This window comes from Anarhichas minor, unplaced genomic scaffold (assembly GCF_050575085.1).
Source record: "Anarhichas minor isolate MPS153535 unplaced genomic scaffold, ASM5057508v1 ptg000007l, whole genome shotgun sequence".
Lineage (NCBI taxonomy): Eukaryota > Metazoa > Chordata > Actinopteri > Perciformes > Anarhichadidae > Anarhichas > Anarhichas minor.
The window spans coordinates 19,847,449-19,865,621 of record NW_027466453.1 but is presented as its reverse complement, the minus strand read 5'-3'; the positions used below and the strand labels follow the sequence as shown (position 1 = coordinate 19,865,621).

Genomic DNA, 18,173 nt, shown 5'->3' with positions numbered 1-18,173 from the left:
CCCTGTCAGGGTTTTTAATGAGATGCCAGCGTTTGAGGTGGAATGGTGGAGGTGGAGGGATGCCATTAAAAACCTGATATTTAGAGCAAAGAGAACCCGTGCAAAGTGTGTGTTTTCCACAACTCCATCTATATGAAGCTCCAAAGCCCCACACCTGCTGCCACCAGCAGCCGGGGGGGGGGGGGGACAGAGTGAGAGTGACACGAACAGCCGAAGCTAAACCTCTGTATGTTACCGCCCTCTATGGGAGGTATTTGGAATCATGTTCAAAAGGCTTAAGCTTGTGACATAATCTCCCTTTTTCTGATGTGATTTGATATCATGTTAATCGTCGTCACGGAAGCGTAGCAGCCACCCTCCGGTTCTCCCAGCACTCGTTGTAGTTAGCGCTGTTAGCGCTGTTAGCTGCGAACCGCCGGCTTATCTGTCGCCATGTTGAGAGCCGTTAAGAGGGAATAGAAATGCTCCCAATCCTGTATTAAGTGCCTTTAACATTAGCTGAAAAACAAACTGCAACCTGCTGCCGGTGTTTGATCGCCTTTCATTTTTTTGGATGTTTCTACTGTGCAAAGGTGTCTAAACCTATATTCTCAGTCATCTTCAAAGTGGCTAAAATCAATATTTTCACATGAATTTACACAATTGATCACTCTTAGTACTAACCGCTCTTGCCTGTATATTTGAGCTGTATTCATATTCGTCTTCACATCCTGGCCGATACGTTTCATCTGAGGAATTTATGATAACCGCTTTCTGATCCCACCTCGTATCCAAGTGTGTTGGATACTCCAGATAAAAATGTTCACAACCAACAGGATCCACATCTTCTGAGAAGATCAAACCTGGAAAGAATAAAAGGGAAATAGTTGAGATCTGTTTCACTAAATCATAAACACCAAACACAATATTATTTACTGTGAATACAGTTATGATGCCGCGAGTGGTAATGAGGAAAAATGTGAAAAATGATATCGTAATGTGAAAAATGATATCGTATTGATTTAGTTAAATGATAAGCTTCTGCGCTGTGTTCTGGGCCCGTCTCTCTGTCGGGCTTTGCTGGATCACCATGAAGGAGAGTGAATTACTGAATAATCAGCTGATTATTCTTTAGGACTTTAAATCGGTGCGCTAACAGTAAGCCGCTTCAGCTAATGGAAGCAGTTAAACGCTTAAATTGTATAAACTAATTGGGAATTGATTTGACTGGAAATATTCTCTCTCTCTCTCTCTCTCTCTCTCTCTCTCTCTCTCTCTCTCTCTCTCTCTCTCTCTCTCTCTCTCTCTCTCTCTCTCTCTCTCTCTCTCTCTCTCTCTCTCTCTCTCTCTCTCTCTCTCTCTCTCTCTCTCTCTCTCTCTCTTCAGGTTCAAGCTGCTCTCCCAGGAAGAAGGCGAGTACTTCAACGTGCCCGTTGCTCCGGAGGGGGAGGAGGGCAACGAGGAGCTCCGGCAGAAGTTTGAGGTGTGTGCACATTTGCACCTTTTTAGTCTTTTTGTGTGTTTATGTGGAAGCGTTTGCAAATGTGTGCCGGCATGTGTTTGAATGTGTCTGTGTGTTACGCTTGTGAACGTGTGTGTCTGTGTGTCTGTCTGAGTGAGAGCCTCTCGGGGAGAGCTGTTAGCAGTTGGCAGGCACACTTGTAGTACCATCCGGTCTGGCACACTGTGTGTGTGTGTGTGTGTGTGTGTGGCTGACCAGTACTCCCACTCATTAACACATTTGGCAGTGGAGAGGATAACCCCGCTCTGTGTGTTTCCTCTCTCTTCTCTTTTCCTTTCCTCGTTCCTTCTTGCTGGCACTAAGCTACAAAACATCAGAGTCGTTCTAAAATGTGTTGATCAGAGTTGAGTGGAGCTGTTTGAGGACAATTGTGCTTTTGTCTTCCCACCCGTCCCTGCTTTAGTCCCAGTTAGCTTAGCATAAAGACTGGAAACGGAGGGAAACAGCTAGCCTGGCTCCGTCCAAAGGAAACAAAATCCGCCCACCAGCACCTCCAAAGCTCGCTAATTAAAATGTTATGAATCGAGTTTGTTTCATCCGAACACAAACCGAAGTGTAAATCACACGTCTTCTATCATCGAATCCTGTGGTTGGTTCATTGGCTTTCGCCCCACAAACAAACCGCAGACTCGGCTTGGAAATGAACCAAGACCCACCCAAGCGGGTTGTCTGTGAAAGAACCCTTAGTCACTCAGTCACATAGGGAACACTTAACTCAAAGGTTCTGAGCTATAGAGGAAAGTAGTGTGGAACTATTTCCTCTGCTGTTGGCCATGTGATGACTTGACAAGACATTGTTTTTATGCAGTGATTTATTTGTAATTCCTGATGATTTATCCTTTTGTTTTGTCTCACCTGGTCTCCTAAGTTGTAGTTTAGTTTTCAGTTTTAGTGCGGTGCGGTGGAATGAGATTGTTGATAGTGTTTTTGGTTAAAAGTCTGGATGTTGACTTTTTGGGGAGGTATTGTAGCCTCCCATCCTTCCTTTCTCTCCTCTCTTCCTCCCCCTCGTCTTCATTTTGCTTCCCTTTCTCTTCTTCACTTATCTGTTTTGTCCTCCGTCACCTTCAGTGCCCCCCTGTGTGTTTCTCTCTCTTTATCCGTTTCTCTCTCCCTCCATCTCCTCAAGGTCATGGTCCTCAGACATTCACCAAGACACATTCTCATGGGGCCAGCTATCTCTCTCACACACACACACACACACACACACACACACACAAGCATGTAGGCAACCCCGAGGGTGAAGCTCTCAGGGAGATGGCAGAGAGAGAGAGAACGACACAGAGACAAACAGAGAGAGATTTCACTTTGGTAACATGACCTGCGTGCCTCCATTCACAATCACACAAAAACACACACGAGACAGTCACAGTGATAAATAATGCATGTCGTACGTATGCGCACACACACACACACACACACACACACACACGCACACAGAGACACAGACAGACAAACTCGCAGCATTCAAAGAAGTTAAGGAGCAGAGAGCTAAATTTATGATGAGGTTATCCTCATGTGAAGCTGAGACACATTCCTCTCTCTCAATTCATTTTAATGAAGCTTTATTGGCATGAAGTTTTGATCAAAAGACATTTTTCCAAAGTATATACTTTTACTCTCACTGTTTCTAGCTCATCCACCGCAGTTTTTGTTTCTCTGTTTCCTTTCGCCTCTCCTTCCTCCATCTCCTTTCTCTTTGTCACACACACACACACAGGGAGCTACATCAGAGGAGAGTGAAAGGGTTAAACGGGGGTAGAATGAAGGTGGCTTGCGGTATTGAGAGAGACGGAGAGAAGTACTCACAGATGGAAAGGCAGTGGGAGATTTGTTGACATCAAGAGAGGCACAACATGTTTCCATCGACTGTAATTAGTAAAGACATTTTGACCCAACTTTTCTTATTTTGCAAAAGAACACAGTCTAAGAATTAGCTTTATTTCTATGGTTTGGAACAAATCAAAATAAGATCATGGAGGTCGTGATGATGCAGAGATGTCTGTATAATCATAGGAAGAAGACATAGTTGTGCCAGTAAAAAACAACTCATTTATGAGAGAAAACGGGATGAAGGTCCTCAGGAATTATTTTTACAGAGTCAAGGTGTCACAGCTCTCACATGTCAGGTTGCTGCATCAGGATAGTATCTGGGATGAAACAGATGATGAAGATCCATCACCAATTAAACGCATAAATACTCTTTTATCCAGAAAAGCCCCCCCCAAAAAAAACACCTTAACTTGGTGCTAAAACTATTTGGAGGTTTCCAAGAAAATGCATCAGGTTTTGCTGCTGCCATTCATCCTTTTTAGCATTTATAAGATGCACAAACACGTTCTGGACACATGGCTGTAGACAGAGAGCACCATTATTCTCTGAAGGCTTCAAGAGTGTTGCCTTCAGCATGCTCTGCTGCTCACAGATACCTCAACTGCTCCTCTGTGTGTGTGTGTGTGTGCGTGTGCGTGTGCACGCGTGCGTGTGTGTGTGTGTCAGAACAGATGGAGACAGATAGAGCCTTTTATCCATTGATGAGTCGGGAACCGTATGGGTTGCATCTCTCACACAAACACACACACAACAAACAGTGCAGGGAGCAGCAGAGTACTTGGATGCTTCACTCTGACAATTTTCCAGACGAGACAGCGGAGAAATTACTGCACAGGGCAGAAGAAGTGCAGAGAGCCTCAGTGCGGATCAGCAATTTCAGATAAGATAGGATAAGATGTACTCATCCTGCACCTCCGTGTGTGCAGGCATTTTGTTAATGTCTTAAGACTGTTTTTAAATTGAAGCATGGCTTTACAAAGTGGAGAATAAGATTATAATTAGATTAGATTATAATAGTTTCTTAAGACGGGGACGGGACGAGAGAGAGAGCCTGACAAGGTCAAGGCTGAGACGAACAAACTGAGAGAGAGAGAGAGAGAGAGAGAGTTGGAAATGAAACCGAGTGAACGGAGGAGAGAGACGGGGAAGTGGTGACGGACATGAATAAATGGAGAGTCGGAGACACGGGCCACATTCATAAAGATGAAGGAGAAATAATTTATAGAGAACAGAGAGGAAGAGAAATGGTACTAAAACTTTCTGAGTGGTTGAAGGACAGAGACAAGGGAAGAGGTGACAGTCGTGATTGAGTGGAGTGGCAGACTCACAGAGAAGCCATATTTGTTATGGAAAGTGTGAAGCCTGCACAGAATGAATGAAACCGAATGAACCAAAAGGCTAAAAAGTTTCTTTAACATATTCATCACTTCCACTTCTGACGCTCTAACAAAAAGCTTTTTTTTAAGGCTGAAGGCCTGCATGTATTTTGATGTATTTTGGGGTTCAGTCTCCGTTTTCTTTATTCTCAAACATTGACTGTGACTTTGTCTTCTCTGTCCTGTTTAGTTCATAACTTTGTAACATACATGTTCCTGCCTACGCTTCAAAGAGAAGCCTCTCGTCTCTTTTGTACATCGTAGCGTTTCTTAAGCAGCTGTCAAACATCTTTTCATTTGATTGGCATATTAAGCGTAGCAGCAATCAGACCTGGGTCCAGATTATTAGTCGCATTACTAAGGGGAGCTTCTCAAATGATGACAACATTTCACATGAATGTTAATGATTATCAAAAAGGGTGTAATTCTTGGCCCCCAATGCTTGGCACGCTAAAGAAATGAATATTTAACTGATGTTTCCTTCAAGGCCTTTTCCTCACATCTGGCGTTCTGAAAACATCTGAAAACTCGGTCTGTTTTAATAGTGAAACATTAAGCGTCATGGTAATGCTTACAAATCTGTTTACGATACCGTATAGTGTTTCAAATGTTTTAATGGAGGTTAAAATGTTACAAATAGCACCTCAGTTGCTGGCTACAACTGTTTAAAGGCCCTACATCTCCAGCTGCCCCATCATAACTTCTTTTGTTTAAATACATCTGTCTACTCTCAGCCTGTTTTCTTCGTCTAATGCCGCCCTCTCGTTCCCTCTGTCTCTCATCTAGAGAGCCAAGATTGGACCGGGCAAGAATGCAGAAGGCAAGTCGGCCAATGCTGCCTCCAGGTTCGACTCCAACGGGAACCAGGATCGCATGAAGCTGGCCGACTTCAACTTCCTGATAGTGCTGGGCAAAGGCAGCTTCGGCAAGGTGAGGCCACAATGTTTGTGTGTGTGTGTGTGTGTGTGTGTGTGTGTGTGTCCACGTCTGTGTTGTCTGTGAGTCTTTACTGAGTGACACCGCAATGTTTTTGTGAGAATTCCTAGTTTTGCGCAAAGTAATGTGGAGACGTGAGGAGGTTCCTGTATTGTTAATGTTAAGGCGAGCCAACAGTATGAAACTTTAGCTGACCAGCAGCCACTGTGGCCACAAGATGGTAATTACAGGAAAATGGTGAATATTCTAATGTATTGTATCTCTAGCACAAGTACAGAATAGTCCTAAAGTCTAAGTAATGTGAGGTAAACAGCAATAAAGATGAGTATGAGGCCAAGTCAGACTGTAGCTGCAAAAAGCTAAATACAATAAATACAAATATATTAGTTTCTATTTAAAAAAAACAGTCTCGTAGATCTCCGTTTCCTTTTCTTTGGCGATAAGCTGTGACTGCAGGTGTGTTTGTTCAGAGATCCAGACAGTGTCACCTTTTCCTGGGAGGTTGCCACAGACACACAGGTCGTAGTACTGTAGTAGTAGTATCACTACTACAGTATTACGAACTGTCACCATTGTGTTTCGGATATATTTAGAGGCTTAACGGACATTTATGCAAATAAAATTCTTCCAGATTGTTACTTGAAAGCTTGCCAGCATTGTTTTTGTCATTTTTAGGAGTCTGCTGCTGACCTTACTTTATATCCTGATAGACTGCCCCCACCGTTCATGGGCTTAATGTTGCATTTACCTTTAAGGATGCTTCCTACTATACACATAGCTGCCATCATGCGTATGCAAAGACACAGTTAAAACAAGTACTTTGGTGCTTTAACTGTGTGCTACGATGAATACCGCATGAGCATTTGTGTGTGTTTGTGTTTGACGGAGCATCAGAGATCTCTATCCACACACAGACCTTAGAGTAAAGAAGAAGAAGAAAAAATGGAGGGAAAGAGAGGATGGCGATAGAGAGAATTAAAGGAGATGGAGCACAGGTAGACAGAGATTGATGAAGGGAAAGAGGATGACGTGACAAGTGGAGGGAGAGATGAAAGTAGAGAGAGAGAGACAGAGATGTGAGAGCATGGCGGCAAGGTTGACATGAATGAATTGAGAGAGAGGTAAAAATGTCAGACTGAATGAAAAGAGGGAGAGGGGGGGGGAACCTTGGAGAGGGAAGACTGACGTGAATGAATGAAAATCAAGGCAAGTAACAGAAAGAATGGGAAGATGTGGCGAGAGAGAGAATTGGGTAAATGAGAGAGAGAGAGAGAGAGAGAGAGACCATTGTCTGTGTACCAGACCTGTGTGCCGGCTGCCTGTTTCCATGGTAACAGGCGTTTTAAAGCCACAGCGATGCAGTGGAGTGGATGTCGGTGTGGAGAGACGGAGTCGAGGTCGTTCATTACTGGAATACCCGACGCACACATGCACGCAGATTCCTGAAACACACACGAGTACACTAAAAATGTCGATACACACACGCACACACACACACATACATATTCCTTATTTAGGCCCATTCTGTGCGCACACACACACACACCAGTACAATAGATCAGAGAAAGAGAAACACACAGTACACACATGGTGCATTAGACAGAAATACACACACACATAAGCACAAACAGGCGTTCATGTGATGCGTGTGTGTCATTTTAATGGTTCCTGAGTTTGTGTGGGAGGCTGGTACCGTCAGAGCTGCTCTTTCTGCCTCAGTGTCTGAGGACATCTGCATCACAATACTGCTGCAAACATTTCTCTGTGGACATGCTAGCAGTGTGGCAGTAACACGCACACACACACACACACACCCTGTAGCGTCACGTCTCTGTACAGAAACACACAAACACGCGCATGAAGCTGCATTTTTTCGGTGGTATTACAGGTCATTGGTGAGAGCATTTTAGTCTGTGTTGTGTGAATTAAAGCCAAACCTTAAAATCATCAAGACTTTTATTGACTTTGTACGTTTCCGCAACAAGGAAGTGCTCCAACTTCGCTGTTTTGTCCTTTTAACTCGATGTGTAGATGAACATCTGCAACTTCCGCCTGCATTTTAGCAAAAACCTGACCAGTTTAATCACCTACCACACACAGCGTGGAGGTCTCTCTCTCTTTATTGTGGCTCAAATCAGTTCTGCACAACGCTGGGATCAGCTCGTCATGTTACTGTTAAAACAGCGACGGTGACAATGTGTACTCGTTAGTTGTAATTATACTATTACACTATGCAGGCTTTTCATACAGATGCGTATCAGAAAGTTATAGAATCAGACCATAGTTAGTTAGATGGTCCGTGGATGTGTTTGTGTAAAGACCTCAAAAAGGAAGTAGTAAAGAAGTAAAGACTGCATCTTGCTAGATTTGATTGGCTGCACTGGGCCAAGTGTGACATTGAGCCGTGGGCTGAAAAGTTGAGAATATTTAAACTTTTTTGCGAGTCTACAAACCGATAAAAAATGAGACTCGTGGTGCAAGAGAGGAGGGCATGCCGGCCACACCGTTACATAGAAAAAATAAGATCTGCTGTAACGTCTCTGCGTGATCGGAGTCTTAGGGTGTTTAGGAACTTAACTTTGGTTTTTGCTTATTTATTCTTAAATATTCAATTTTGCAGATAGTTTCAGAATTGGCTTCGTGACAGCAACAAAAGCCCAAACGTAATGCCTCTCGACTTACTGTGGTCCTCTGTAGGATGAGATGCCAATGTGGACATATTATGAAAGTCTGATAAAACCAGAAATAAATCACCAAAGGCCTGATTTCATTTAGGAATAAAAAACTTCAAATGTATTAGTTAGCACACTTGAGCGCCTGAAGAAGTCCCTCATCTGTGTGGGGCCAGACAGACAGCGTAGACTACATGATACATGACAGTTTAGAGTGACAGAGCACAGCCCTCTGTCATGCTACACAGAGCGGTGTCATGCAGTGACGTGCAGCGCATTGGTTTTTCATGGTTGAAGTCACTCCGCAAGGTCAGCGGAGAAAACACCGCGGCATCATTTACGACATTTGTCACGACCCGGCTCAAAAGGCCGTAACATGAGGGAGACGAGACGAGTTAAAAGTAATAAATACACATTTATTTAATGAACCAACAACTAAACTAAACAGCAGCCAGGTCCTCCAAACAGGAGGCAGGGAGGAGAGGCGCACCAGCCAAAGAAGAGGCTGCTTCTTTATAGCTGGCCACTTCAGCAGGCTCAGGTGGGGCTCGTTAGCTGCTGATCAACATCCTGCAAGACAAGCTGACAGGAAACAGACACAGACCGCTGGTGGAGGGGAGGGGTCGTCACACAGTTAATATCCTGAGGACTGCTTTTCTGCCAAATGACCCCGGACAACTTTCTTGGATAAAAAGGGCGTCGCCAATAGTGACAAAAGCCCCGATTCATGGTAGAATAGTTAGTTTATGAATGAGACTGAAACCAGCGTGAGAGGTATAATGACAAACAACTTGTGCTTGTCACCATGGGCAGCTTGTAATTATGGCAAAAAAAGAAAAGCTCCTGTTGTTGCTCTGTGTCTTGTGCATCTTTTGATTTCCGATGGAACCCTGTGGTTTCACGTCGTCCTCTGGTGTCGTCCTCGTCCTTGTGGTTGTGTAAAATGAGCTTCGGGCCAGATGGTGTCCTTCCTCTCTGTTTTCAACTTTATACAGTTTGTATTTACATAGAGTCACACTGCCGACATATGGGACGAGTCCACACACACACACTTACAGCTGCTTTTGTCAAAGGATACCACCAGCATAGATCCAACTTCAATACATATCTAAAGTTTAAAGCTGACGTTTCTGATGCACATTCTTTACATGTGGCTGCCCTCTATGCAAACACACACACACACACACACACACTTACATATACCTGCGTGTCTTTGTCCATCTGTGCTGCGCTCCCTGTAGTATCCCAAACCCAGTAACCCCTCTACATTATCATACCTGAATATTTATGTGGCGTAAAGCTGCTAAGTTTCAGATCTCAAAGGGGAAAAAACTGATGAGGTGGATATAAGGTCACTCTCATCGCTCTGTACTTGGAGGTTTTGGAAAGAATAGTGAGTGTGATATGTTTCCCGTTTACGTCGTTAAGCTGACGTCCAAAAGACAGCGAGGCAGTGAGCGGGTAGCGGTTCTGCTCTCTGCGCTTCACAGCACATATCCACACGTATAGAACATGTCGGCTGTGCTGTTTTCTTCTTCACTGGAGATCTCGACTATCTCTCCTCCCCAGAGGAACGGTGTATTAAACACATCAATAAATCAATCACACTCAGCTTAACTTCAGCATTTGAGCAGTTGCAAAATTCACGAGGTTCACTCTGTGTTTTATGCAAATTAACATAAGAAAAGTTGTTTTTTGGATGAAAGATCCTTTTGTCGAGGTCCCAAAACTCAATTAGCCTTGTGGGAACTACAAACACAGCATGCTAGTCGTGTAATGTGAAGCTCAGCCGTTTTTCCTCCACCTTCTTCTCGACTGTTCTCTGCCTTGTTTAAAGATAAAATGTTAAAGTACTTTTATTCGTTGAAGAGTGAAAGGACTCTGTAGTCAGTCGACTAGTTTCAGCAGAATTTACACAAGTTACAACTTTCCTGTTTCTGAAAATGTTCTTTTCTTTCTTTTCTTCCTGCTTTTAGTTTACTGTCACAGCAACACTAAATAAAAGTCGAGAGACTTGATGAGCTTTAATCTGACTTCTTAAAATAAGCATTTCCATGTCTCACTGTAGCTTTGTCATACGGCGTCCTGATGCATCTGATTTCTTTAACTCTTTGCACCGAGCATGTTCGCTAGCTAGTAAAGTATATTTTGTGTGCTGTCATTTCTTTAAAGAGTTAGTTACCAAATTAATTTGAAAGAAATAGTTCAACATTTTGGGAAGTACACGTTCATATCCGTCAGTTTAATATGATTACAGCCAGCAGTCGGTTATCTTAGCTTAGCATAAAGACATAACCACCACATAACCTCTAAAGTTCCCCAATTAGCTCATTATGTCTTCATGCTAAGCTAAGATAAACATGTCCTGGCTGTAGCCTTATATTGAACAGACTGAGATGAAGAGTGATCTCCATCTACCTCTCGACAAGAAAGTGAATACATGTATTTCCCAAATTCTCAAGCCTTTAAGGTTTGCTACACACACACACACACACACACACACACACACACACAGCTCAGACGCCTTTAACGCTTACGCTTGCTCGTATAATTCCACCGTACAGATTTCCATCCAGAGAGTTGAACTTTTACGACCTGGTCACAAGCCTGCTGCAACTTTTATGAGATGACCTGCGAGCTGAGACTTGACCTACAGTTCGCCTGCTATTTGCAGCGGCTCCGGGCTTCTTCAGGAAAGAATATGTGAGGACTGGGGAGGAGAAAGCAAGAGCAAAGTAGGGAAGTGAGAAAGAAATGGAGGAACAAGAGGGAAGAAATGGTGATGAAAGGAGAACGAGGTGAACAAAGAGACCTGAGAGAGAAAGACGAGACGGAAACGTTTACTTCTCTGTTTGAGAGGCTGTGAGCGGCATGAGTCTGACCTTGGCTACAAGACTTTTAAACTGCTGAGTGTACACACACACACACACACACACACACACACACATATACACACACACACACGTATATACACACACATATATATACACAGCAATGCGGAGGCATCTCACAGTGGTTACACAGGTGTAATTACAAGCAGATGTGCTCTCACACTCCACAATTACAACAAACAGGATTCTTGATAGCTTGACTGCTGTCGGTCTCTTTCTCTGCCATTCCTCCTGCCCTTCACTTCCTCCTTCAATCTCTTCCTCCTTTGGTTTAATCCCACTACCCTCACCCATCCACCTTCTTTTATCTCCACCCCCCCCCCCCCCCCACACCCCCGCAGAGTGTGACCTAAAGAAAAACAAGTATGACATAATCCCCTCTCTTTCTTTTCTACTTTTTCTCCTCCCTGAAGTTCTTGAAGGGCACAGAGAAGCTGAACAGTATAAAACTCGTGCAGAAGCCCAAAATGATCTGCACTCTGCGTGATAAACCTTTTCTGTCCACAACCAAAGATTTCAGTCCAGAATCGTATCGATGATTTAATATTTCTCCACGATCTTGACGCCATGCAGCTCGTTTCCGTCTTTACTTCACTGAAGAGGAAGACAAGAGGAAGGGCACCGCTCCAACATGTGGACTAATCCAAACCTCAGCAGTCGTACAAATACCGGTTCTAAAGCTGTGATTGGACGGTCGTTTTTTTGGTGGTTTAGCGAACGCTTCATTCTTATGATGTCAACAAACCAACCAGGTGGAATCAGAATAAAAGGACGCAAAATATCCTGGCAGATGAAACACTGCGAGCTCCATTTTTGTGGAGTTATTATTTATTTATTTTAAACGAGGTTAGCACAGAGGGATGATGCAAGTTGATGACATGTCTGCTTTATTTTCTCAGTGCTACGTTCACCAGGCGTTTACCTCACCGTTTGACAGGGTTTCTGAGCGACATGCAGTCACACTGTTATAGAGCCTTTTATCGCCTCCTCTCCCCTCTGTCCTGCCTTTCTTTTCCTTTTTTTCTCTCGTCAGATGACATCTTGAAAGATGATGAATCGGTTTTCTCTCTCCTTCCCTCCTGTCCTCACTCTTTTTATTCCTACTTTGACTGTCTAACCCAAAACAGCTTTCCTTTATCCCTCCACTCTTTTGTCCCTGCCCTTTACGGTACCTCCTCTATCTTTCCCTGCCTCCCACATCTCCCTCCCTTCCTTGCCCTCCTTCGTCCCTTTCTCCCCTGCACCGTTCTTTCTTCCAAGGTGATGTTACTATAAAGGCCTGACGGGAGCTGTGTGGCATAAGGATTTCGAATATTGATGACTTTATTCTTTCTCGTGTTTCCTATCCATCCTCTCTCTCCTCCTCTCCTCTTCTCCTCTCCTCTCTCTAGGTGATGCTGGGGGAGCGTAAAACAACAGAGGAGCTGTACGCCATAAAGATCCTGAAGAAGGACGTCGTGATCCAGGATGATGACGTGGAATGCACCATGGTGGAGAAGAGAGTGTTGGCGTTGGCTGGAAAGCCCCCGTTCTTAACACAGCTGCACTCCACTTTCCAGAGCATGGTATGTGAACAGATGTACAAAAATATATCCATGTCTTATTTAAAAAATAAAAAATAAAGCCTCATGTTTAATTTCTTGCCAAGAGTAAGCTGATATCATACCCTTGATCTGTGCATCACATGTGAGGCTATGGTTACTTTAGCTTAGCATAAAGACTGGAAACAGGGAGAAACAAGCTAACCTGGCTCGAACAGAAGGTAACAAAGTCTACCTACTTGCACCTCTGATGCTTTGCTAACTGACACATAAATATCCTGTTTGTTTAATCCGTACAAAACAACACCAACATTCTGTGACGGTTTTCAGTTGCACTTTACAGTTTTTTTGCTGCTGCTTCAGGCTCTCTATGAACTTCTGTTTAATGGGGAAATGTTTGCTTGGTTGGTTGCATACATACAAACACACACGCACACACACAGAAACAAACACACAGTGTCAATTTTACATTCCTTGCAAACCGCCTCCATCCGTGGGCCCCCACACCTTCACATTCCATCGTATCTGAAGGGGGCCACAGCGCGGCGTCCTGCTGGAGAGCACAGCCGCGCTGCTGGTGAGCGCTGTGGTCTGAACAGCTTGTCACCAGCTCACAGCTGGAACACGCAGGCCGGATTCACATTTGATTCACGTTCGTCTCCTGACGTACAATCCATATTACGCTAAAGATGAGTCAACAGAGGAGTAAATATAGCTCTCTGGTCTCATAACACTGAGAACAAGTCATTTACATTCACATGCTACACAAACGTACTCGTTTGTGCATGTTTTCACTCATCAGTGAACACAACGTGTTGGGAATCTGTGTGAGGGTGTGGTTAAAGGCCGGACAAATAGAGTTGACCTGGCCTTCGCTCACACACATACACACACACTCACACACGCGCTCTCTCACACACACAAAGACATACACACACACACACACACACACACACACAAGAAGTGAGTGTGTTAATCCTCCTCAGCACTAATTCTCTGACCAGAGGAAGGCTTTTGATACATGGGACTTAGCAGGAAGTTATAACACACACACACACACACACACATAAAGGCAATTATAACATGCATGCACACATGCACACACACTAATACATTTTAATCACACATAAACTGTGGACAAACACACAAGGAGCCCATATTGCACAAACAACTGTTCCTAAAGCTTATCAGGCAGTGCAAGTATACTCTCACACACAAAACACACACACACACATGGCCACAAACACAAATCCCTCACATACTGTACGTTATTGGCAATTTCTGCAGATAATGGAGGAGAATTAGCTCTTAAATGGATGTTGCTGTGTTCCCTCAGTTGAGGACCGCTTGGACGACAACCCAATCGCCTCTTCCTCGATTCATTTTCCTCTTTCTCCATCCTTTGTCCCCCTATTTTCACTACCTATGTCATTTTTCTCTCCTTTAATCTTCTCTTATTTGACCTATCACTCTCTATCTACCTCTGAGTGATCCCTTTCTCTCTACAGTATCTTACTTTTTGTCCCTGTAGCCTCCCATTTCCCTGAAACATGTACGTTTTGACCCCTCTCTCTCTCTCTCTCTCTCTTTATCTTCCCCTCTATGTCTCCGTAGGACCGTTTATATTTTGTCATGGAGTACATAAACGGAGGAGATCTCATGTATCAGATTCAGCAGGTCGGCAAGTTCAAAGAGCCCCATGCTGTGTGAGTACAGACACGCACACAAAGACACATTCTGATGCCATCATAACACAAGATCTTAATCCCACGCTTATAAGGTGTTTCACAGTTTGGCAGTGTGTTTAAAAAATCATATTGAATAAGCCATCAGCGGTTTGATGGATGAGCAGCCTAGCAGGGCCTCTGGGTGAGATATGTTGTTCGCCCCGATGCACGTCGCTGCTCTGAAGAACTTCAAAGAAATGAAAGTAATCCAGCAGCTCCTGCGAGTTTTTCCAGTGTGCGGTAGAATACCTCCAAAACTGCAGAATATAATTAAGGTGGCTGGCGAGATCACTGGTGTCAAGTCAAACCAGCGGGCTGACATATTTGACAAGCGGGCTGTCGGGGAAAAAAGCGAGAGCCGTGGAGGAGTTTGCCCTTCATCTGCTTTATAGGGAATTAGAGCTTCTTCCCTCTGGCAGAAGGTTTAGACTGCTGCAGGGCAAGTTGAACGGAGTGAGGAGCTCTTTTATGTAAGGCCATCGACTTGTTCTGCTCCGTTTAATTTATTTATTAGACAATAGTCAGGGTATTCTGCTCCGTGGGTGATGAGGACGATGATGCCTTGAACCTTTTGTCTCAGCGTCTCGTCTCTTGTATTTTGTTCTCCTGCTTAGCATCCAAAGCCGCGTTCAAAACTAGATAAAACATCCAGCAAAGCTCTCAACGGGCTCCTCCGGTTCCTACACGGCTCTCCGTCACCGACAAGAGGCCCGTTGACATCTTTTAGGTGCACTTTACAAACAGACACTGATTGCGCGCGGCCCACGCAAACACAGTTGACTGCGTGGTCCGTGTGTCCAGACTCCTGTTGATCTTATCAGCTGCTCTCTGGCCTTGAAGAGACAGCGCTGACCTTTGATGCAGACACACACACGCACACAACTCATCCATCTGTTTTCCTGCTGTCCTTTCCCTCAGACTCTTTCTAATTACTGTTTTTGTGTGTGTGTGTGTGTGTGTGTGTGTGTGTGTAGATTCTACGCAGCGGAGATCGCCATTGGTCTGTTCTTCCTTCATCTAAAGGGCATCATCTACAGGTAACCGCCAGCACACAACATGCTGAGTATACAACGTTTACAGAACAACAAATGTATTGGGGAAGATTCTGTCCGTTTATGAAAGGATGCATTGTCTTGATAATAGTATTAAAGTTTGAAAAGCAGGCCCTTTGTAACAACTTTGTGTGATAATCACTGAAGTACTGCAGTGCTGTATAAAATGTTTGATACATTGGATTTTACAAGGTTTATTTCTGCACAATCTGAGTTCAAAATAATAATAAAGGACCATATTCTTAAGTATTTGCTTTAAAATCGGGTCAATATATTCTTTTAAAGTGTTGTTTTTGTCTTGAATACTTTCACAAAGAACGACAATATTACACAGCGAAAAAAGCGACGCAATTGTTTTACAGACCTTTTTATTTTTCTCAGTGAATAAAGGCATCGACCAATCCCGCTGTGTGGACCGCACATGTTCAAAATGTATAGTGTACAACAACAGACGGCCCACTTTATTACTCTCAACCTCGACGAATGCAGCACTGATCCAGTCCTTCCGTTCTTACCTTTCAGAATAAAAGCCCACGACACATACACTGTCTAACTGTTTACCAGGGGACACTCAAATTCATAGCTTAAGCTATTCAACAGTTTACCTCAGACAGACTAATCACATGCACACATCTCTTGTTGCCAGTATTAATAACTTTGATGCGAAAGGCAAGTATTTTGCATTTCCGTGTCGTTTGTTCATCACACCTTCCTTTTAATCTGAAATATTCAGACAGGGTATCACATTCAATCATCAATCAGATGTTCTGACTACTTGACTCACGCTCAGTAGCCACAGAAGAAGCAAAGTAGCTTTTTGACATTTAAGACTTCAACTACAAACCTTCTGGCTACGAGCGCCCCCCAATTGGGGGGCGCTCGGGTTGAGGGTACCCCAAAATCAAATGCGGAAAATAGCATGATTATTAGCCAGTAGTGTGGACACGGCCACTTTTTTTTTTGGATGAAATAGCAACGTGTGGACAACAACATCATATAAGTCACTTATTATAAACTCCAAAGACAACTATAGGCTACTCATATAAGTATAACAATATCGTGGCATAAAAGCACCAAATCCGGGCCAGAAATCGGCGCTATGAGTACAGTAAATCAATGTTTGTACCCTCATGCTAACAGCTACCCAGTCATACAAAGCATTTATTAGCATTAGCACACGTGGCGGAACACGTAACTAACTTCTGTTTTACGATCCGTAGAAGCACTAAACCGTTGTGTGTGATCAAACGTACCTTCATGCTGAACTTCGCCGAAAAAAATCGTGGTTATGCGCCCAAGTTTTCTCAAAATATGGATAATAACGTCGCGGAATTTCCGTTCCAAAGCTGAAGTCATTGCTGCCAACTGCATACTGTTGACTTCCGACTTGTTTCCAGAATAAGAGCGGTCAAGGGGGCTTGGGCGAGTGGTCAGACTGCCTGCGACCGGAAATTTCCGCCGGGGTACACGCCTCACTTCTGGCAACTTTATTGTACGAAATCTTTTGACGATCACCACCAAATTTGGCATGAGTCTTCCTAAGCCTGTGACGCGTCTAAGGAGGGGTTGTTTTTGGAAATCGACCGAGGATAGGCTGAGATCCAGCCACACACACACACATGAAATGAGAAAATCCTACAGATGACAGCCAAAACTGGCTCTGATGATGTTATGAATATGAATATGATTCCTATTATTTGTATTTGGATGTATTGAATCATATGAGTGATAAAGAAAGTGAAATATATAGTTATATAGTGTATAAAAGTACAATGTAAGAGCTGCAACAGCTGGTTCGAAAATGATGACCTCGCCTGACCCCTTTGTAATAAAAACCTCTTATTATTCACTTTATTCCACTCTAACCATTTTGTAATAACTACTGATCAGTTATGCTATGACTTGGGAAAGTTTTTAGGGATCATACTGCATTATTTCAATAACTTTTTATCACTGAAAGTGCATTTTTTCCAGGCGGAGCTGAATGTTTTCAATTTCAGCTGTGTAATCTCTTATTTTTCTATATTAACCAGTAACATATACAAAATCTATATGGATATCAACACATCTCACAAGTGTTACCAGTATTCTAGCATCAAAATGATTAAAATAGACCTTGTAGTTTGGGTAGTGTACTCAAAGGAGTAGGAGTATGCAATTTTCGAGCAGGGGGCTAAAAACAGGCCTAGTAGTTAAAAGGTTGCTTCCTGCTGTTTATAATATCATGCCGAGAATCCGCCCCCACAAATGACGCCATCCAAATCAGAATCCGTCATCTGGTTTAATGTAACTGTAGCTTCAACCTCTTGGATTAACTGTTCCCTGTTAAACACTAAACACTAAATTGAGCAAGAAAGACTGCAGAGGAGAGGAAATGTTGGGACGATGAGCCTCCGTGGTCCATGAATTGAGTGTCGGCCCCCCGTTAACGTTGCGTTTCCCTCCTGCAGAGACCTGAAGCTGGATAACGTGATGCTGGACTGTGAGGGCCACATTAAGATAGCAGATTTTGGCATGTGTAAAGAAAATATGAACGACGGAGTCACCACCAAGACCTTCTGTGGAACACCGGACTACATAGCTCCTGAGGTAGAGTGTGTGTGAGGAGAGGAAGGACGGCCGGCAGCTTGGTCGTTCATAACTT

At 43.6% G+C, this 18,173-nt stretch overlaps 1 protein-coding gene across 2 annotated transcripts in view; it reads left to right on the top strand.

The window, feature by feature from the left end:
- Nucleotides 1–18,173, top strand: part of LOC142945122 (protein kinase C beta type-like) — an 84,906-nt gene that overhangs the window by 43,540 nt on the left and 23,193 nt on the right. For both annotated transcript variants that reach the window (XM_076086489.1, XM_076086488.1), the window contains exons 8-13: nt 1,366–1,462; nt 5,497–5,640; nt 12,601–12,774; nt 14,365–14,456; nt 15,452–15,514; nt 17,980–18,118. In XM_076086489.1, coding sequence (XP_075942604.1) covers nt 1,366–1,462; nt 5,497–5,640; nt 12,601–12,774; nt 14,365–14,456; nt 15,452–15,514; nt 17,980–18,118 — 709 coding nt within the window. The remainder of the gene's footprint in view (nt 1–1,365; nt 1,463–5,496; nt 5,641–12,600; nt 12,775–14,364; nt 14,457–15,451; nt 15,515–17,979; nt 18,119–18,173) is intronic.